Consider the following 23692-nt stretch of genomic DNA (forward strand, 5'->3'; position numbering starts at 1 on the left):
AAGAGACTCTCGGGCCAAGCGGGTGGCTCTCCATCGGACAATTACTAAGTTGGAGAGAGAAATGGGGATTAAACCGGCGGTCCCGACACTACGGAAATTGATAGAGGCTAGAGCACAACTCAAGGACTTAGCTATGAAGGGGGTAGAAAAGTCATTACTATACACAAAAAGGAAATATTACGACAAAGGTAATAAGGCGCACTCGCTTCTGGCCAGACTATTGCGGGATCAGGCGACTGTTCGTACTCCACAGGCGGTTCGGGATAAGGCGGGCATACTCCAGCATCACCCAGACACGATAGCCACACTTTTTCATGACTATTATAAATCCTTATACCACCTGCCAAATACCTTACCACCTGATCCGGCTCGTCGGAGGGAAACGCTGCAAGCATATCTCTCTTCCTGTGCTCTCCCTAAACTGAAAGATGAGGAGCTTTCATCCCTGAATGCCCCGATCTCTGCGGAGGAATTGTTTGATATATTGAAGGACCTCCCTAGTGGTAAGGCCCCTGGACCAGATGGCTTTACATATGGGTATTATAAGACCTTTGCAGAGATCTTGGTTCCACGGATGGCTTCGTTATTTAATGAATTCCTACAGGGTTCTCCCATCCCTCAAACATTCCTGCATTCTCATATCACGCTGATCCCTAAACCGGGTAAAGACCACGCAGAGTGCTCCAATTACAGACCCATAGCCCTTCTGAATTCGGATCTAAAAATTTTCACCCGTCTTCTAGCTAATAGACTCAATGTTTGGCTCCCTTCTTTGATTCACAAAGACCAAGTGGGCTTTGTGCCTCTTAGGCAAGGAGGAGACAACACACGAAGGGCCCTTGACCTCATTGATGCCCTCCAAAAGCAAAAGGAATCGGCGATCCTTCTTAGTCTAGATGCAGAGAAGGCGTTTGACCGCTTGGGATGGCCATTTATGTTCGAAACTCTAAATTCATTTGGGATTTCGGGCCCTTATTTGACAGCACTGCGTGGTCTCTACTCCAAACCAACAGCGGCAATTAAACTCCCACACTCCACCTCCCCTCCGTTTCAAATCTGGAATGGTACACGTCAGGGGTGTCCCCTATCCCCACTTTTATTTGTGCTATGCATAGAACCTTTAGCAGCTCAAATACGGAAATCCAGGGATATAGCGGGGGTCCAGATACAAGATAAAGAGTTTAAGGTTTCCCTGTTTGCAGATGACGTCCTCTTGACTATCACTAAACCTCATACCTCCCTCCCTAACCTTACTACAGTTCTCCGTAGGTATGGGAGGCTGTCAGGATATAAAACTAATACATCTAAAACGGAAGCGCTCCCTCTTAATGTCCCACACCAGGAGCTCCAGCTACTCAAACACAACTACACCTACAACTGGAAGGAAACCTCCCTGACTTATTTAGGAGTTCAACTCACTCCCTCCTATACGTCGGTTTACAAGGCTAATTTCCCCTCTCTGTTTGTAGAGCTACGTCAGCTAATGGCCAGGTGGGATCCTCTTCCCATGTCATTTTTTGGGCGCATAGCAGCGGTCAAAATGACCTTGCTCCCTAAATTACTGTACTACTTTGAGACTTTGCCGGTAGCAGTACCTATGAAGGAATTGCGGGCTATGCAGTCTTCTATCCTCAGGTTCATATGGCACTCCGGCAGACATCGAATTCCGAAATCAGTTTTATTATCGGGTCGATCTGCGGGTGGGCTATCGGTCCCTGATGTGGTGAAGTACTACTGGGCGGCACACCTCCGTCGCATACCCAGCTGGGTGTCTTTAAGGGCGTACAATAAATGGACCGAAATAGAGAAGCTATGGATGGCCCCGGTCCACCCAAACTCCCTGTTATGGGGTGACCCACTAGTAATGCCGACTGCATCTTTATTGGGTCCCATGAGATTTCAAAGGGAGGTGTGGGAAACCTGTAAAAACCGCTTCCATTTGGCATCGGGTTGCCCGCCCTTGACTTCGGTACTCTACACTCCCACTATCCCGGGGGGCACTACCTCCCGAATAGTCCGATTGTGGACGGGAATTGAGGTATTTCACCTGGCTGATATGGTTGATCCCCACACGCAAGAGCTTCACCCGTTTTCATACTTTCAAAAACATCATAATATTCCCTCCGCTGCGTTCTTTCACTATCTTCAGGTTAGACATTACATGCAGCAAACTTTTAGATCCACGCGGGTTACTGCACCTACAAGCTTCGAAAGGTTATGTCGGTATGCTACCACCACTAGGGGGCTTATCTCAGCCATTTATGCATTATTGCTATCCCCGGAGGGTTCCCCTCCGCCTGGGCATAGATACATGTTGAAGTGGGAGGCCTTACTGAATAAATCCATCCCGCTCTCATTGTGGCAGATTATTTGGTCGCAAGCAGCTAAAACCTCCATCTGCACTGCATATAAGGAAAACCAATATAAAATCCTTATGTTTTGGTACCATACCCCTGCCTTTCTGCATAGCTTCAATCCGGGTATTCCGTCGGATTGCTGGCGATGTAGAGGTCAGAGAGGTGATCTGTTCCATATTTTCTGGAGCTGTTCACTGGTACAACAGTATTGGTTGGAAGTTAAGAACTTGGCATTGGCGGTGTTGCAGCAGGATATTCCCTTAGACCCTCTTCATTACCTCCTAAATGTTCCCCCTAGGTCTTTGGGGAAATCACCAGCTCGACTCTTTCGACACTTTCTTACAGCCGCTAAGACGTTGATAGCATGGAAATGGAGACAGACAACCCCTCCCTCCCACATCGACTTAGTAACTAGAATTAGGGAAATACGTACAATGGAGCATATGACGGCCTCTATTGACAATGAACTGGACAGGTTCAAAGTGGTGTGGGACCCGTGGGACAAGTATTGGATACAGGGAACTCAAGATTAGGTGGTAGGTGGAGCTCCGACTATCCCCCCCCTCCTCACCCCCTTAAACCCCTGTGTTTTTTCCCAGATGTTTTGTCTGTCTATTGAAAGTTACTGTCTTACTATGTGAATTGCATGGCCCTTCATGCTGCTCTAAGTTATATGTATATTGTTGAAAAATTTTCAATAAAAACACCGTTGAAACCAATTCCATGTACTATGTTGGAAAAATATGTCCTAGAAATTACGCATTTGTGAAAAAAAATGAAAATGTTATTTTTCATGCCAGATTTCCACAAGATTCTGCAAAACACTATTGGGTTAAAAAAAGTGATCACACCCCTAGAAAAATTCCTTGAAGGGTGTTTCCAAAATGGGGTGAATTTTGGGGGCTTTCTACGGTTCTGGTCCCTCCAGGGCGTTGCAAACGCGACATGGCACTGAAAACCATTCCAGCAAAATCTGCGCTCCAAATAGCGCTCCTTCCCTTCTGAGCACTGCCATGGGTCTAAACAGCAGTTTATTACCACATATGGGGTATTGCTGTAATCAGGAGAAATTGCTTTACAAATGTTGGGGTGCATTTTCTCCTTTATTTCTTGTAAAAAGTAGAAAATTCTATGTTTTTTCAGAAAAAAAAAAAGATTTTCATCTTCACAGAATTCCAATAATTTCAGCAAAAAAACCTGTGGGGTCAAAATGCTAACTATACCCATGGAAAAATTCCTTGAGGGGTGTAGTTTCCAAAATGGGGTCACATGGGGGATTTCCACTGTTTTGGCACCACAAGACCCGTTCAAACCGGACATAGTGCCTAAAATATATTCTAGGGGGTGTGGCTTTGACATGGCGGTGTGAGAATGCATACTCTCGAGGCTCCGGACCCGGCTTACAGAAAATCGCCCATAGGGCTCACTAACCTGGCTTCTGTGAGCTATGACGAAGGGGAGGAATCGTAGGAGCCTTTCTGCTACACCCTGCACCTCTTCCATCGGTAGATTTCTTCGCTCCCGAAAGGACAAGGCCTCTCCACAGCGCTCCTCCATTCCACCTCTAGGCCGCAGTCAGACACCGCCAGCACATGTGCTACCGCTGACTCCCTGCTCCACTCGGACGGCATGTGCCAGCAGTCGCTCCAGTGTGTGCCCTCCTGACATGGCGACAACAGAGGTATGTCTGGGTCTTGACAATGAGCCTGGGACGGCTCCGCCGGCCCTGTCGGATGACTATCCCCAGTGTGAGACCCGGCAAGACGATGACCGCGTGGCACTGCAACGCCGGGCGGTACCGGAGGCGCCATTTTCTCCCGCCGACTCACAGCTGTCTCCCCCGGAGGAACTAACGCAGCTTAGCCAGGGGACACCTGCTATCCTGAGAGGGCCACCAACTCCCGCTGTTTCGAGGGACCAACATTCGGGCTTTTCTCCGGGTCCCCCGCCTTCCATGGAACGGACCTTGACAGAGACGTGGGAAATGGTGCGGGCCTTGCCCACAAGTCTGACCTGGATTTATGTCTCTCCCGCCTGGAGGAAAAGCATGACAAGGCCATTCATGTGGTTACCCAGGAGGTGCGTTTACTTACCGCACGTGTGGCGACATTGGAACGCCTTCTCAGACTCTGGTTACTCAATCTACACAAATGCGGGACTTTTCCTTACATTTGGATGATGTTGAAAATAGGAGGAGACGGAACAATTTGAAATTAAGGAGCCTATCTGAATCAGTACCTCCAGAATGTCTGCATGACGCAGTGGCTAATATATTCAACAAGCTCCTGGATAGACCACGAGATATGGCCATCGAGCTGGATAGAGTGCATAGATTGGCGGGCCCAAGGGCCAGGGACACCAACCGTCCGTGGGATGTAATATGCAGAGTTCATTTCTTCAAACAGAAGGAGGACATTGCACAGAGAGCATGGGAGAAAGGGACCATACCCTATAATTGTTCTGGGGTTTCCATTTTGCCTGATGTTTCTAGATTGTCTCTCTACATGTGTAGAGCTTTACGCCCTCTACTGGAGGCTACTAAAACAGCGTGCGCTACGTACAGGTGGGGCCACCCCTTCCACATCATACTCAGAAAACAGGGACATTCGTTTGATTTAGATCTCTGGATGACTTGGAGGAGGCATTTCGGTTCCTGGAGATACCTCCAGTCCTGCTGCCTGATTGGACTGCGCCAACAACATCGCTCTTTCCCAGGGGTGGTCCCTTTCCGGATCCAGCGCGCCCGATACCGCCTCGCCCCAGAGATGGCCCAGCTGAGATGCGGATACCAGTGAGGCGTTGCCCGTGTAGAGACTGATCTATTACATCTTAACTGTATGGCCTGGTCCTCACATTGTTGGCCTTCGGTTGGTATTTCATGTGCTTATTTACCCCTTTGCAGTGTAGTACAGAGGGTGTCCCCGTCATTTTTCGTGTTGGATTTAGAACAGGGTATTCCGCATTGTATATGTCGGCCACGGGGGGTATGGGTCCCTAATACCCTTCGGTTCAGATTCCACACATAGTTCTTAGCGTTGCCGCTTACCTTATACTCCCACTGACTGTTGTGCCCGTCACAAACTGTGCCGTTCCGGCTGTTGGCACCACACGTGCGGTCGTAGGGAGCTGGGAGTTCTCCCTTGGGAATTACAGTGGTAGGTGGTTCTTTATGTGGGTCGGGGTGTCCACAACTTATTTAGCCGGTTGGGTCCGGAGTATACTTGAGTTTATTTTGAGCCTACTTGTATATTTTGCAGTTCTTACATAATTTTGTCATTTCGCATCGCTGTCATTCTTCGTTCCCCATTAGGGTCCCGTGTTGTGGTGTCTCAGTATGAAGGTATTTTCCTTCTTAGGAAGAAATAGCATACGATGAGTTGTTGAGGGGTTTTGTACTCCGCTTATAGTGGTGCGGTTTTGTTACATTGTTCTGATCTCTCTACCTCTTCTAAGGGGACTTTTTCTTTGTTTCCTTCCTTTCCCCTCTCTGTCTTCCTCTCCCCCCCACCACATCTAACCTTAATATTGTTTCCCTGAATGCACAGGGTCTGAACATCCCTGAGAAGAGGTCCTCCATTCTCCGTCTCCTCTGGAAGAAAAAAAGCACAGGTGGCCTTCCTTCAGGAGACACACTTTCGGGCTGATTGTATGCCGAAACTCAGGGACTCCAATTATACGGATGGGTATCATAGCATGTCCCCTGACTCGATGACAAAGGGTGTCTCCATCCTGATTTCATGCTCTCTCCCTTGGGAGCATGTGGAGACTCGCACTGATGGAGTGGGAAGGTATCTCTTCGTGAAAGGTAGGCTGGCCAACTCACTGGCCTTGTTTTATCTCCCTAACTCTGGTCAGGTTACCTTTCTAGAAAGGGTCCTGACTGAGTTGGATAACTTTCTGGAAGGTACTCTAATATTGGGAGGTGACTTGAATGTGCCCCGAGACCCCACCTTAGACTCTTCACTAGGGCACTCGACCTTATCTAGGTTTCCCCATCGTCGTATTCGTCGATTGTTCCATGAATATCAATTAAAATCGATGTGTGGCGTCTCCTGCACCCATTGACAAAAGACCACACATTCATACTCCAGAATAGATTTCTTTCTCCGCCATACAGACATTCCATGCCTCACGTCGGCTTCCATAGATATTACCTTTTCTGATCATGCTCTTATAACACTTAATCTCCCCTTCCCTACGGTCCACCCTCGTTCCTGGCAATGGCGTTTGAATGAATCGCTTCTAAACGAGCTGCACACTTGTTGGATCTCTTATCCCAAATACAACTGTATGAGCAGTCTCACAAGGCCTCGCTGAACCGAGATGTCAGGGTGGAGCTAGGGCAGCTGAGAGTACAGGTTCGATTGCTCTGCCTCTCTAAGGCTAGGGCTTCATTAGCTAAACGCAGACGGCACTTTTATGAATTCTGTAATAAACCGGGTAGGACCCTTAGAAAAACCCGCTCTCATACATATATATCCCATATTCACACCTCCCACAGTCGGCGCCTGCATCTTCCCCAGAACATTACGGAGGCCTTTCGTGCCTACTACCACTCTCTATATAATCTTCCTCGAACCTTAGTCTTCTGACGGGAGGAGTCATCTGGAGAGGATTGAGTCCTACCTCCAGACCTCTGGGATGAAATGTATCCCCCAGGAGGCACTTGCTGCTCTGGAGGCTCCTATTTTCCCGGACGAGTTGTCGTGGGCATTGAAGGAATCCCCTTTGGGGAAGGCGCCGGATGGTCTCCTTCTGCAATATTATAAGGCCTGTTCTGACCTGCTTTCCCCTCACTTCCTATATACCTTCAACTCACTCACTGCGAGGAGCTCCCTTCCCCAAGATACACTCCGGGTTTACATTACAGTGATAACTAAGGAGGGTTAGGATCCTTCCCTGTGCCAAAATTACCGCCCCATATCCTTGTTAAACGTAGATCTGAAGTTGTTTGCAAAAATTATGGCATGTAGGCTGACCCCCCTTTTACAAAAGGTTATCCATAACGACCGGGTGGGTTTTATGCCTCTTAGGGAAGTGTGTACTAATACCACAAGGGCTATTAATTAAATATATCAAGCTGCTGCCTCGACTCTGCCCATGTTCTTTCTGTCCACGGATGCGGAGAAGGCCTTTGACAGGGTCAACTTGGAATTTATGCTGGCCACCTTATGGTATATTGAACTAGGCACCCATATGATGCAATTGATATAGAGTCTCTATTTCTCCCCCTCGCCCCGGGTTAGGGTTAATGGACACTACTCCTCCCCGCTCGCTATCTCGAATGGTACTAGGCAGGTATGACCCTTGTCCCCCTTGATATTCATTTTATGCTCGGAGCACTTCTTGTGTCATGTGCGCTTCAATACAGATATAGCGGGCGTTCCTCTGGGGGAGAGATCCCACAAAGTCGCAGCATATGCGGATGATTTGCTCTTTTTTCTTACTTCACCCAGGATTTTCTTGCCTAATCTGATGGCGGAGCTGAATAGATACTCGCTATTGTCCAATTTCAAAATTAAATTACCAAAAATCGGAGGCTCTCAATATCTCATTGTCGCAGTCTCTTGTGGAGGGTCTGACGGAGTCATTCTCCTTTAAATGGGCTAGGAATTCCTTCAAATATTTGATCCCGCTCTGCAGATACTTCCCTGGTTAGGCAAACACATTCCCCTATCGGCACGAACACACCCGACTATTGTGCCCACTTTGGCGGTTGCATCCCGGATCTTTCCTTGCCGTTCCCCTCCCCATTGTTCCCGATTTTGGGCAATCCTGCGTTCACTCCTGGACAGGAACGGGGTCTATTCCAGCTCTGGTTGCGGGAAGGGAAGGGTCACACGGCTCATTTCCTTCAGGGTGGGAATTGGATGTCTAGCCAACAACTAGCGTCTCTGACAGACCCTCACTCCTCCACCTTCTGGCAGGTTACTCAGTTGAGGCATGTCCTTGCCTAACCCATTGGCATACTCTCGAGACAGTTCCCCTTTTGAGCTTCTGTACACGAGCATGGGCACAGTACGTCATTCCCTATCTCGATTTTATGCTCTCCTGATTTCTCCATCCAATCTCTCTACACCTTCCTTATTGGTTAGTTGAGAGAGAGTCTTGGACCTAACATTTATTGCTGAACATAAGGATAGTTTGTTTACAATGACACATAAATCCTCCATGGCTAGCAGATTCTAGGAAGCTGGATTTATGATCTTGTCATGCTGGTATAGAGTGCCTTCCAGATTTCACACATTGATTCCTGCGGTCTCTCTGTTGTGTTGGAGATATCGAGAGCACATGGGCACAATTTTACACACCTTTTGGGAATGCCTGAAGTTGGCTGACTTTTGGTCGGAAGTGTAGCGCATCTCCTCCAAATTTATGGACTTCCCCCTTCCATGTTCTCCAACCTTCCTCCTGCTCCATCTGTGTAATATTCCATCAACTACGTACAGGCGTTCGGTGGTTCGCCATTTGGTTAATGCACCTAAAGCATGTATTCCGGCGTGGTGGAGACCATCTCATCATCCATTGATTGCTATGTGGTTCGGCAAAATTCAGGAGATTATGAGAATGAGGGATCTCACTGCATCCATGGGAGGGACCCATGCTAAATTCCTCAAAACCTGGTATCATTGGATTAGATTTCAATCTTCTTCGGAATTTAGGCCCATTGTTGCCTCTTGACTTCAATTCCCCGGGTTTGTGCTCTATGATAGTTCCCTATCCTCTCCTTCTTCCCTTACCCTCCCATCTTCTTTCTGCCTCTCTCTACGTTCTTTTCATCCTGTTTTTCTTACAGGTTCCTGTACATGTCTGCTGGTATAGTGTGCACAGGGCTACTTTATAGTGATGCTCTCAGTTGCTCAATGATGGTTTTTTTGCTTTTGCGGTTGATGGTTTATGTTGGCCTGCGTGCCGTTGTGTGTGCTTCCACATGTATGCACGTCACTATCTTTTGCTTGATGATGAAAATGGAAAATAAAATAACTTATTTAAAAAAAAAAAAAAAAAAATATATATATATATATATATATATATATATATATATATATATATATATATATTATATATTATTCTAAAAAAAGGGGGCCCCAAAATCCTCTATGTGCCCCTTTACTTTTGAGGCCTGTGTTTCAGTCCAGTAGCACACTAGGGCCAAATGTAAGATATTTTTTTTATTTTTTTTAAACTGCAGAATCTGGGCAATAAATATTGAGTTGCAATTTTTCGGTAAAACCTTTTGTGTTACAGAAATAAATTTATTACCAATGAATTGTATTAAAAAAAAATTACATAAGATTCCAGTCATTGACACAAGGCCTGTATATAACACCTGAATTTATGAGCCACTACATATACACTATATCACCTCATGTACTAATTGTCTTTGTGTAACATCTTAAATGCTGTGCTTTTTCTAAGTCATTCATTTGTAAACTTGCCTGAAGAAGGGGCCTCTGTGCTCTGAAAGCTTGCATATAGAACTTTTATGGTTAAAAGGTCAATAAAAGGTATCATACAGTACCTACTATACTTTTGTCTTTTTTGACACAAAAGTATTTAAACACAGCAAAAAAAATTACATTTATAAAATCCTGAGAAATGGATAAAAGGGTTAAAACACTTTCTAAAGGCTGTTTTGAATACTTTGAGGGGTGCAGTTTTCAAAAAGGGTGGATTTTTTAATATATAAGGCCCTCAAAGCCACTTCAGAACTGAACTTGTCCCTAAAAAAATAGCCTTTTGAGATTTTCTTGAAAATGTGAGAAATTGCAAATGATGTTCAAAAAACGATGCAAACAAAGTAGACATATGGGATATGTGAAATAGTAACTATTTTGTGTGGTATTATCTGTTTTACAAGCAGATACATTTAAAATTTAGAAAAATGCAAATTTTTGCAAATTTTCTCGAAATTTTGCTATTTTTCACTAATAAATATTAAATTTAAAATCGACTACATTTTTTCACTAACATAAAGTATAATATGTCATGAGTAAACAATCTCCAAATCGCTTGGATAGGTAAAAGCATTCCAGAGTAAGTGCCACATAAAGTGAAAAAAATGGGGCTGGTTCTGAAGGCCAAAATGAGCTTCGTCCTGAAGGGGCTAAAGTAGCTCAAGCTTTGGCATATGCCATATTGTTGTGGTTGCTAGAACGTATAGCCAGTCCTATATTTCACTCATAGTATACTATATGAAATATAGTAACCTTAGAGAGACACAGCAAAGGAGTGTATATTACGATAGCACTCAGCTGGGCTTGAGGTCTCTGAGCTGATCCCTCCATCCATTTTTTCCACCATTTGATTTTAAATGCTGTGGCCAGGAAACAGCCCCTATATGGATGCTATCCTCTCCGTTGGCAAGGGTTGTTTCCACCATGCGTGGACGTCTTTGGACTGCGGTCTCCCACTATAGATACTACTGTAGCATTTTGCTGCTGCTTGAGTCCTCCAAAGCAGCTATCCTAGTTAGGGCTTATTCAGACAAACGTATATATAGTCAGTGTGACGGGCCCTTCACGCGGCTGTTTTGTTGTACCGTGTGAGGGGCCCGTGAAATAATAGGACTTGACATATCGTTTTCACGGATCCCTCAATAAACTCGTGTCTATGAGGGATACGTGAAAATTGGTCCCGCACTGATGCGACTCGGCCATGAAAAACAGCCGTTTTTCACGTCAGAGTTTACACTCGTTCGTCGTGTGAATAAGCCCTTAGGGTATGTTCACAGTGCTCAATTTCGGAAGCAGAACGCCTCCAAACATCTGCCATTGATTTCAATGGAAAATACGGAGTTGTTTAGACATTGCGTTTTTTTACGCAGCCGTTTTGAAAAAACGGCGTGTAAAAAGACGCCCTGTAAATAGAAGTGTATGACACTTCTTGAGCCGTTTTTGGAGCCATTTTTCATTGACTATAGAAAAACCGTTGCAAAAACTGCCTTAAAAAACGCTGCGAAAAAAGCGAGTTTGCTTAAAAAACTTCTAAAAATCAGGAGCGGTTTTCCCTTGAAAACAGCTCGGTATTTTCAGACGTTTTTTTGCTAAGCGTGTGAACATACCCTTAGTCTGCAGCAGTTAGCTACTATTTTTTTTACTAAACCTAAAGCAGAGATCAACCAAAATACCCCCTCTACCATAACGAGAGCAATCCCATATTTGTAACAAATATGTAGGGGGAGGTATATAAATACCTAATATTAGACAAACAACAAGTAATGTCATTTAGCTCAAAATAGAGAAGAATAACCTATTATTATCAGAGATGACTAACCACAGTCTAGTAGTGGACACCAAATAGCAGCAATTATTAGTACATAAAAGTATAAAACAGTCTGTCAATCACATCCTTCAGCTGTTAGCTGGTAAGTTACCACTCCTGAATGGTCTATGGACCTTTAAATGGTTTGTTGTGACTCTCTGGCACCACCCCCAGAAGAAAGGCCTGGATCCGAAACGCGCGTCAGGGTGTGACACCAGGCAGCCATCTCTACTTTTCATGGGTAAGTTACTATTATGTAACCATATATGATAACTATATATGTTAAACTATACAAGTCATCTATACACTATTGTAGTTTACCAAATATTATTTACATTACATTTAAAATCTCCTCTTTTGTACCTATGCTGTGATATCTGTAGGTTTTTATACCTTTATGTATTAATAATTGCTGCTATTTGGTGTCCACTACTACACTGTGGTTAGTCATCTCTGAATTTTATATTGAGATATGTGTTTTTATATTTTTGGATCTAATAAAAAATTTACATTTTTTAAATTATTGGAGTGTTATAGTCTCTGTTTCGTTATAGGTTATTAAATACACATTTTTTATTACTTTTTAATCCTGTGTTTGGGAGGCGAGATGAACAAAAAAACATTATTCTGGCAACTGATTTTTTTAGGGTTGTTTATTTACGGGCATTTACCATGCAGGACATGTTAATTTTCGTTGCAGATGCTAATACCAAGTATGTGTATTTTATGATTCTTTATAATAAGCGTTTGAGGGTAAACTTTGACCTTTTTTTCACCATTTTTTTTAGTCCCACTATGGCACTTTACCTCGCTCAGATAATACACTGCAATATTTCTGTATTGCAGTGTATTATACCAGTCAGGCTTATAGGCTGCCTGTCCGTGTGACACTATTAGGTCCTGCCATTGCTCGTTAGGCCCATAGCTGGAATGTCAACCCAACAGCAGCCTGCGATCGCGACGGGCGCGTGCAAATGCGTTTACAGAGGGACCCCCCTCCCTTTGTAAAACCACTTAGGTGCTGCGGTCAGTATGGACAACAGCATCTCAGGGAATTAACAGCTGGGATTTACTCTAAACCCAGTTGTTGCAATAGCGAACTCTCTCTGGGGATAAAACTGGCACAGCCCCTCACAATGCGCCATCCCTGTCCTGTAATAGTGCGGTGTGGTGCAGAAACTACCGGCTCCCCATGCCATCATATTGTGGTATGGGGAGGTGTTGAACAAATGGAACATCTACCAAATAGTTACTAATCAGTTTTTTCCATAACAAACTTATGATTTGAATAGAAGTCTGGATTCGTCGAACGCCAGCGGCGCCTGACTGACACTATTGACTTCCATTGGTTTGGGAAAAAGTGGTACATGTAGAAAAATGATAATACATTAATGTTTTACTATATGCGAATACATTAATCAAGTTTTAAATAAACTTGAAAAACAATCCATGTAAAAGTATCCGCATGTCCGAAACAAATCTAAAAGAATGAATTTATCAGAAATATATTATATACACACACACATACATATATATATTGTACACACAGACACACACTTCTAGGTGAAGTGAGTAACATCGATTTTCTAGGGGTGGGATATATTAGGCAGCAAGTAAATAGTCAGTTCTTGAAGTTGATGCATTTGAAACCGGAAAAAATGGGCAAGTGTAAGGATCTAAGCGACTGGAAGGGGCAAAACTGTGGTGGCTAGATGACTGGGTAAGAGCAAAATGTTAACGCTGGCTTTGATAGAAAGTTGCCAGAACAAAGTGCTGGACTGCATAGCCTCAGGCCAGCCAGAGTGCCCATGCTGACCACGGTCAACCACCAAAACTGCACACAAAACTCCAGGTCACATCAACTTAGGCCAACTGGTGTAAGCTTATTTTGGTTGGGCGGAATAGCAGAACAGAATGCATTTTATGCAATTTGTATTCCGTATGGACTATCATACCTGCAAGCAGGCAGCGTTGTGCTATACTTGCACAGAGTTTAGTTTAATTGGAGAGGAAGACAGAACTTACACGGCATACAATTGCAGATTCAGTGTTCCTAATGTGAGAAAATGCTGGATGCATTAGTGATACTCACATAGTTACATAGTTGATAAGGTTGAAATAAGACGCAGGTTCATCAAGTCCAACCTATAATCCTACGGTTTTAAATTCATAGGAAGGTTAATACCCCCCACATGGGATGGATGCCAATTGGCTCATTATAGGAAAAGGGAACTCGTCACCAGCATTTCTCCTACTGAACTCTACTCAGCCCTCGCTGGCCACTGTAGTCAAAAGCTCATTGCCGTTATCCTCTCTCCTAAACTCCTCCTCCAACTGTAAATAACGGTTTGCAAACATTTTGCGCCCTTTATGATAATAATCGGTCAGTGTCGTTTGTTCCTCTTCTTATGCCTGCCCACTGCTGAAAACTGGCCCGCCCCGAATGCCAAAATCTTGCCTGAGATAGCGCGCATGTGCCCGTCATGTATGGTCCGACACCCTTCCCTGCTTCGTCCGGGCCTAAAATCTAGTTATTGCGCATGTGCCGCTATGGTGTCCCGTTGTGCGCACGCACCAGAACATCGATGCGAGGGCAAGCGCCGGATTTAGTGTGTGCTGGGGGGAGGCGAGGAGCGGTCAATCAAAAGTAAGGAGGTGGAGTTAGCTCGGAAAGGCTTGAGGAATGAAGATATGATTCTTATGCTCATTAGCATACGGCACAGGAACACTAAAAAACTGAATACTAAAAAGGTACAGAGCTACTTAAAACATAATTATAGGTTACATAAAAATGATTTTTCACCCACTTCCACCAGGTATTGCTGGTTTAATAGGTGAATTGCTGGTGGCAGGTTCCCTTGAACTCCAAACATGGCAATAAAAGAATAAATCCCTGAATCAACATATCATATCCAGAATCTAGTACTCGTAAGTTGTTATTTTATATTTTTCAAGAACGGCAGCCAGGCCTTTCATTAACTTTCTCAATGAATGAACCATCACAATACCGTGTGGCAGACAATTCCAAAATCTCACTGCTCTTACAGATAAGAATTCCCGTCTATGATTATGGTGACATCTTCTATGCTCTAGACCAGGGGTCTCAAGCACGCGGCCCGCGGGACGCATGCGGCCCCTGGGGCTGTCATCTGCGGCCCGCGGGACACAGAGCCGCTAGTATCGGCTCTGCTCCGAGACTCTGGAATTCCCTGACATCGCTGCCCATATATGGACAGTGTTTCAGGGTCTTGCCCAGAGCGGAGCAGAGCGCTGGTGTCGGCTCTGCTCCTGGACTCTGTGGAGTTCCCTGACATCGCTGTCCACATATGAACAGCTATGTCTGGGGCTTCCCCAGAGCCGGACTCCCGAGCAGAGCGCTGGTGTCGGCTCTGCTCCGGGACTCTGTGGAATTCCCTGACATCGCTGTCCACATATGAACAGCGATGTCTGGGGCTTCCCCAGAGCCGGAGTCCCGGGCAGAGCGCTAGTACAGGCTCTGCTCCGGGACTCTGTGGAATTCCCTGACATCGCTGCCCATATGTGGACAGTGTGTCAGGGTCTTCCCCATAGCGGAGTCCCGGGCAGAGCGCTAGTATAGGCTCTGCTCCCGGACGCTGCGGAATTCCCTGACATATCTGCCCATATATGGACAGTGTGTCAGGGTCTTCCCCAGAGCGGAGTTCCGGGCAGAGCGCTATTATCGGCTCTGCTCCGGGACTCTGGGGAAGCCTCTGACATCGCTGTCCATACATCGACAATGATGTCAGGGGCTTCCCCAGAGCAGGAGTCCCAGTGATGTCAGGAGCACAGCTGGAGTCCCAGGAAGAGCCTACTAGCGCTATGCCGGGGACTCCAGCTCTGGGGTTGCCCCTGACATCTCTGTCCATATATGGACAGTGATGTCAGGAGCAGAGCTGGAATCCCAGGCAGAGTGCCAGAAGCGGCTCTGCTCCGGGATTCCAGCTCTGGGCAAGCCCCTGACGTCACTGGGGCAGCCTCTACAGAGGGCACTGGGGCAGCCTCTACAGAGGGCACTGGGGCGGCCTCTACAGAGGGCACTGTGGCATTATCTACAAGTGGGTGTGTGGCAGTATCTGAAGAGGACACTGGCATTATCTAGGGGTGTGTTGCTTTATCTACAGAGGGCACTGTGGCCTTATCTACAGAGGGCACTGTGGCCTTATCTACAGAGGGCACTGTGGCCTTATCTACAGAGGGCACTGTGGCCTTATCTACAGAGGGCACTGTGGCCTTATCTACAGAGGGCACTGTGGCCTTATCTACAGAGGGCACTGTGGCCTTATCTACAGAGGGCACTGTGGCTTTATCTACAGAGGGCACCGTGGCCTTATCTAGGGGTGTGTTGCATTATCCACAGAGGGCATTGCGGCAGCATCCACAGAGGGCATTGCGGCAGCATCCACAGAGGGCACTGCGGCAGCATCCACAGAGGGCACTGCGGCAGCATCCACAGAGGGCACTGCGGCAGCATCCACAGAGGGCACTGCGGCAGCATCCACAGAGGGCACTGCGGCACTATCTAAAAAGGGGCTGCCCAATCTTGACATGTGTGCTAACTGAGCCGCCGGACTGCATTTTGCGACACTTAAACTGGAAAGCTGGATTGTTGAAATACGCACGTGGAGAAATATCTCAAATTTTAAACCTAGCGCTATTATTATTATAGTAATGTAGTATTATTATTCTAGTAATATAGTGTTATAGTAGTTCAAATAACTAATTGATTAACAATAATTTTGTATTGTATCAAATTTGAAAGTAATGCGGCCCGTCAACTTCCCATTTTTTCTATATGCGGCCCACTTACCCGGCCGAGTTTGAGACCCCTGCTCTAGACGTAGGGGATGCCCCCTTGTCCGTGTTACAGGCCAAGATGCAAAAAGATTAGAAAGATCTCTGTACTGTCCAATAATATATTTGTACATTGTAACTAGATCACCCCTAAGCCGTCTTTTTTCTAAACTGAACAGCCCAAAGTTCGATAACCTTTCTTGGAATCTACCCATTCCCTAATTATCTTGGTCGCCATTCTTTGCACCCGCTGTAGTTCAGCTATGTCCTTCTTATTAACAGGCGGACAAAATTATGCACAATATTCCATGCGTGGTCTGACTAGTGATTTGTATAAATGTAAAATGATATTCTTGTCAAGTGCATCTATACTTCATGATTTTATTTGCCTTGGAAGAAGCTGCCTGACACTGGGTGCTAGTGTTAAATTTACTGTTCACCAATATCAAGTCTTTTTCGGTGGCAGTTTTACCCAGTATTTTATTATTTAATGCAAAATTGTAGAATTTGTTTCCTTGGTCCTAGTGCATAACCTTACATTTATCCACGTTTAATTAAATTTGCCATTTCTCTGCCCAAACCTCCAGCTTCCCCAAATCCCCCTGTAGTATTGCATTATCCTCCTTTGTCTTAATTACTTACAGAGCTGATCAACTGAAAATACTGAAATTACTCTGTAAACCCTCTACGAGGTCATTAAAAAACATATTAAATAGTAAAAGGCCCAATACTGATTCTTGTAGAACAATCACTGGTATCTGTGACCCAATCTGAGGATGTACCATTAATAACCACCTTCTGTTTTATATCACTGAGCCAGTTGTTAGCCCAATTACACATATTTTTCGCCCATTCCAGCAATCTCATTTTATATACCAACCTTTTGTGCAGTACAGTGCTTTTGTCAAATCTAGATACACATCAACAGCCTTACCCAGGTCCAGTCTAGAACTTACCTCCTCCTTGAAGCTGATCAGATTAGTTTTACAGGACCGATACCTCATAAACCCATGCTGATGTTGCGTTAAAGGTCTATTTTCATTGAGAGACTCCAGGATAACATCTACTAGTAAACCTTCATATATTTTACCCACAGTGGAGGTTAATCTTACAGGCCTATAGTTTCCAGGCTCCCTTTTTGAATATTGACTTTAAATTTGGTTACTTATAATTTAAGTTTAAACCAATGTATTTTAAGCTAAATTCATGTTTGTGCTGTATTGACAACAGAAATGTATAGAATTTATTCTGGAAATCTAGATACCAAAAATAACTAAAACGCACCTGGCACACATATTGTTTTCTGGTAAGAGTGGGATTTCCAGCACTTTAGTGCTTGTTATGATAATCTCTTGGCTTGCAGTAGCTACGGTTTTCCCAGTTATTCTGTGCACCTGGTAAAACGCATGAGGCCTCAAATAGCGGTCATCAGCTGTTCCAATAAACATCTGCAGGTTAACCGGCTTCTCTGTATAACCTATAAGCTGGAAAACAAAACAGATCACATTTACTACTTAGTGGTTATTTCACATGTATGCAAGTTAATATTTTCACGGCGATTGGCTGGGCTGTTATTTCATGGCAGAAGTGTTCATCAGTGGTCAATAGGGCAAACTGGGCTACAAGTTATGGGGTGATTTGGTAACCAGGGGATTCCAGATCACTCCCTGGGACCTTGAAAGCTAGCAAGTTGAATGAGAATGCAACTTCCAGGAGTGTGCAAGACTGTAGGAGTAGACTGCAGACTTAAAGTATTTGAATGTGCCTATGACCCACACTGACCTCTGAGTACTTAACCCCTTTGCGCTCAGCGACGTAATATTCCGTCGCGCTAACCAATACGTTCGCGCTCAGCGACGGAATATTACGTCCTGGGAGTAACGGCCATTTTGTCCGTCCTCCCGACACATGCAGGAGCTGAGACAGCTGCTGTCTCGTACAGCAGCAGCCGCAGCTCCTACAGCGGGGACCGATCGCTGTGTCCCCGCTGATTAACCCCTTAAAAGCAGTGTTCAATAGCGATCACGGCTTTTTAGGGTTTAAGCTACAATCGCCGGCCTGCTACACGATAGCGGCCGGCGATTCTAACTATGGCAACCAGACACTTAACAATGGCGTCCGGCTATGCCATCGACGGAAGCCTAGTGGGTCCTGACAAAGTCAGGACCCACTATGCTTGCTGTCAGTGAGTAGCTGACAGCTCTAATACACTGCACTACGCATGTAGTGCAGTGTATTAGAATAGCGATCAGGGCCTCCTGCCCTCAAGTCCCCTAGTGGGACAAAGTAATAAAGTAAAAAAAAAAAAAAAAAGATATGTAAAAATTAGGAAATAAAAGTTTTAAAAGTAATAAAAGTAAAAATCCCCCTTTTTCCCTTATCAGTCCTTTATTATTAATAAAAATATATAAACAAAACAAATAAACTATACATAATTGGTATCGCCGCGTCCGTAACGGCCTGAACTACAAAATTATTTTGTTATTTATCCTGCACGGTGAACGCCGTAAAAGAAAATAATAAACCGTACCAGAATCACAATTGTTTGGTCACTTCACCTCCCAAAAAATGGAATAAAAAGAGATCAAAAATTCACATGTACCGAAAAATGGTACTGATCGAAACTACAGTTCGTTACGCAAAAAATAAGTCCTCGCACGGCTTTATTGATGGAAAAATAAAAAAGTTCTGGCTCTTAGAATATGGTAACACAAAAAGTAAATGATATTTTACAAAAAGTACTTTATTGTGCAAACGCCATAAAAAAACTATAAACATCTGGTATCGCCGTAATCGTATCGCCCCGCAGAATAAAGTGAATGTCATTTATAGCGCACGGTGAACGCTGTAAAAAAAATAGAATAAAAAAACAATAGTAGAATTGCTGTTTTTTAGTCACCACGCCACCTAAAAAATAGAATAAAAACTGATCAAAAAGTCACATGCACCCCATGAATACTACAATGAATTCCTCAAGGGGTCTAGTTTCCAAAATGGGGTCACTTTTGGGGGGTTTCCACTGTTTTGGCACCACAAGACCTCTTCAAACCGGACATGGTGCCTAATAAAAAAGAGGCCTCAAAATCCACTAGGTGATCCTTTGCTTCTGAGGCCGGTGCTTCAGTCCATTACCGCACTAGGGTCACATGTGGGATATTTCTCAAAACTGCAGAATCTGGGTAATAAGTATTGAGTTGCGTTTCTCTGGTAAATCCTTTTGTGTTATAAAAAAAATGGTATAAAGAGGATTTTCTGACAAAAAAAAATGTAAATTTCACCTCTACTTTGCTCTAAATTCTCGTGAAACACCTAAAGGGTTCATAAACTTTCTACATGCTGTTGTGGATACTTTGAGGGGTCTAGTTTCTAAAATGGGGTGTTTTATAGGGGTTTCTAATATATGGGCCCCTCAAAGCAACTCAACTGAACTGTAACCTAAAAAATAAATAAATTAGGCAATACTTCGCTTCTTACATTATAATGATAATGAGCCGTGCCCACCCCGAGATGACCCCAGTTTTGACCGTTTGTATAAACGGAGACCCCTATTAGACCGTTTCAGTGCCCGGTTTTCCCAATCATACACCACCGAGAAGTGTATTTCTATTGATGAGTCCTTGGTAGATTTTAAAGGGAGGCTTCAATTCCGCCACTACCTGCCGGGTAAGAGGGCAAGGTATGGCGTGAAGATGTATGAGCTGTGCGAGAGTGCATCAGGGTATACCTACAGATTTAGGATATATGAAGGGAAGGACAGCAGTATTCAGCCCCCAGAATGCCCCCCCTTACTGGGAGTTAATGCAAAAATTGTGTGGGATTTGGTGCACCCACTGCCGGAACAGGGTTACCACCTCTACCTGGATAATTTTTATACCAGCTTCCCACTCTTCAACTGCCTCGCTCCCAGAAGTCCTGCGGCATGCGGCACTGCTAGAAGAAATCTGACAGGCCTCACTAAGACTCTGCTTGGGCAAATACTCAGAAGGGGTGAGAGCAGGGCACAATCCAGCAGCAACATATTGTGTGTCAAGTACAAAGACAAGAGAGATGTCACACCCGTACCCGTGTACCTGTACGAGGTACCAGTACAGAGACCCCCAAACCAGACTGCATCCTGGACTACAATAGGTACGTGGGAGGGGTGGACTTTAAGCCCTACAGCGCCATGGGGTGTGCTATAAGAAGCTGGCCGTGCACATCATACAGATGGCATTGTACAATGTGTACGTGCTACGTCGATGTACAGGCCAGAGGGGAACTTTCCTGGAATTTCAAGAGGTGATTATCAAGAACCTAATCTTTAGGGACCAAGAAGGGGGGGGGCACCCAGTACTTCCGGAAGCGAGGCCACACGCATCGTACCAGGGCAACACTTTCCAAGAGAAGTTCCCCAAACTGGCAAGAAGGGAAAAAGTCAAAAGAGGTGCAAAGTCTGCTATAAGAGGGGGATAAGGGAGGACACAATATATGAATGTGACACGTGTCCCGAAAAACCAGAGCTCTGTATAAAAGAGTGTTTTAAAATTTATCATACATCCCTTGGTTTATAATTTACCCCAATTTTACTTACCCTGATGCGCTCCGCACAGCTTATCCCCCCTCGTCTTTCCCCTCTGGGCCCTGCTGTGTGCCCAGGCAGCTGATAACAGCCACATGTAGGGTATTGCCGTACCCAGGAGAACCCACATGACAGTTTATGGGGTGTATGTCTCCGGTCAAAATGTTCACTACACCTCTAGATGAATGCCTTAAGGGTGTAGTTTTTAAAATGGGGTCACTTCTTGCGGGTTTCAACTGTACTGGTACCTCAGGGGCTTCTGCATACATGACTTCGCACCAGAAAATCCCCAGTAGGCCAAATGGTGGTCCTTTCCTTCTGAGCCCTCCCATGGGCCCAAACGGCAGTTTATCACCACAAGTGGGGTATTGCTGCACTCAGGACAAATTGCGCAACAGAATGGGGTATTTGATTTCTTGTGTAAATAAGAAATTTTCACCCAAAACGACATATTGGAGAAAAAAAAATATTTTTTTTAATTCCCCGCCCAATTCAAATAAGTTCTGTGAATAAACTATGGGGTCTAAATGGTCACATTACTCATAAATAAATTCCTTGAGGGGTGTATTTTTTTCCAAAATGGGGTCACTTCTGGTGGGTTTCCATTGCTTTGATACCTCTGGGGCTCTGCAAATGCGACATGGCACCCGAAAACCAATCCAGCAAAATCTGGACTCCAACAAACATATAGCGCTCCTTTCCTTCTGAGACCTCCCATGGGCCCATACGGCAGTTTATCACTACATATGGGGTATTGCCGAACTAAGGACAAATTGGGCAACAAAATGGGGTATTTTGTTCCCTGTGAAAATAAGAAATTTTGATCACAAATGACATCTTATTGGAAAAAAATGACTTTTTTAATTTCACAGTCCAATTCAAATAGGTGCTGTGAAAAACCTGTGCGGTCAAAATGGTAACAACAACCATAAATGAATTCCTTGAGGGGTGCAGTTTCCAAAATGGGGTCACTATTGGGGGATCCCTACTGTTTTGGCACCTCAACACCTTTTCAAACCTGGCATGCTGCCTAAAATATATTCTAATAAAAAAAGAGGCCTCAAAATGCACTAGGTGCTTCTTTGCTTCTAGGGCTTGTGTTTTAGTCCACGAGCGCACTAGAGCCACATGTGGGACATTTCTGAAAACTGCAGAATCTGGACAATACATATTTAGCAGCATTTCTCTGGTAAAACCTTCTGTGTTACAGAAAAAAATTGAATAAAATTGAAATTCAGCAAGAAAAATGAAATTTGCAAATTTCACCTCCACTTTGCTTTAATTCCTGTGAAATGCCTGAAGGGTTCAAAAAAAAACTTTCTAAATGCTGTTTTGAATACTTTGAGGGGTCTAGTTTTTAAAATGGGGTGTTTTATGGGGGTGTCTAATACATAGGCCCCTCAAAGCCACTTCAGAACTGAAGAGGTACCTTAAAAAAAAGGCTTTTGAAATTCTTAAAAATATGAGACATTGCTGTTTATGTTCTAAGTCTTGTAACATCCAAGAAAAATAAAAGGATGTTCAAAAAACGATGCCAATCTAAAGTAGACATATGGGAAATGTGAACTAGTAACTATTTTGGGTGGTATAACCGTCTGTTTTACAAGCAGATGCATTTAAATTCTGAAAAATGCTATTTTTTCAAAATGTTCTCTAAATGTTGCAATTTTTCACCAATAAACACGGAATATATCGACCAAATTTTACCACGAACATGAAGCCCAATGTGTCACGAGAAAACAATCTCAGAATCGCTTGGATAGGTTTAAGCATTCCGACGTTATTACCACATAAAGTGAAATATGTCAGATTTGAAAAATGGGCTCTGAGCCTTAAGGACAAAACTAGGCTACGTCCTTAAGGGGTTAAAGGATACTGATCACAGTACCTATTATGAATCAGACATCAGTTCTGTTGTCTGATCCACTATAGGAACTAATGAGAGATTCACACCAACTAGTATAAGCCCCCTACCAATACATTTCACCTTTGATATCCTTGTTTCCATAGATCCTTTTCTGTATCACATTGCATGCAGAACACAAAGAACTCTAGATTTATCCCAGGAAATCAGTTATCCCCCTCTCCGCAGGAAATGTTTGCATTTACACATGTTTAATTCACTGTATTTTACGATATGTTCACTTGTGCTCCCACAAGGTATAGGAAATTGTAATTCACTGAAGTGATGAATGAGTAAAACGTATCAATTTTATTTCATAACTCTCTAAAAACAGGGGTACAATAACCACTGTGAAAAAAGCCCCACCGTGTGCATTAAAAACGTATTAAACACATACTCCAATTACTGGTTCATTTGTGAACCCTCTCTAACTGGATGTACTTGAAAGATACAAATATGGGATCAGCGTTTTAACATTGGTGTAACAGTGGATTAGACCCTAAAACACACCAGAGCCTGCAGTTACCGCTCCTAAATCACCTGGTGCTAGGGTGAACAACAGTGCCGCTGTCACCTACGCTATGATCCCTCACTAACCTGACCCTACACGTTTCTAAACATATATTTCATCAGGGGTCTGTAACTTGGTCATTCTGGCTAGGGTGCCAGCGATATTCAAACATTAGCAGATATTCTGCTGTACAACACGGAAGCGTGCACGCATGGATGTCAGCGGCACGCTTCACTCGGGACCCAGAGTTGATATAGCTAATACTCCTCCCCCCGGGCTTCGGCAGT

The 23692-nt window shown here is 44.3% G+C and overlaps 1 protein-coding gene across 1 annotated transcript in view; it reads right to left on the bottom strand.

Annotated features, from left to right (window-relative positions):
• Window positions 1–23692, bottom strand: part of NFATC3 (nuclear factor of activated T cells 3) — a 172695-nt gene that overhangs the window by 71484 nt on the left and 77519 nt on the right. Inside the window, exon 4 of the mRNA XM_075837492.1 lies at window positions 17718–17917. Within this exon, the coding sequence (XP_075693607.1) occupies window positions 17718–17917 (200 nt within the window). The remainder of the gene's footprint in view (window positions 1–17717; window positions 17918–23692) is intronic.

This window comes from Rhinoderma darwinii, chromosome 9, assembly GCF_050947455.1.
Source record: "Rhinoderma darwinii isolate aRhiDar2 chromosome 9, aRhiDar2.hap1, whole genome shotgun sequence".
NCBI lineage: Eukaryota > Metazoa > Chordata > Amphibia > Anura > Rhinodermatidae > Rhinoderma > Rhinoderma darwinii.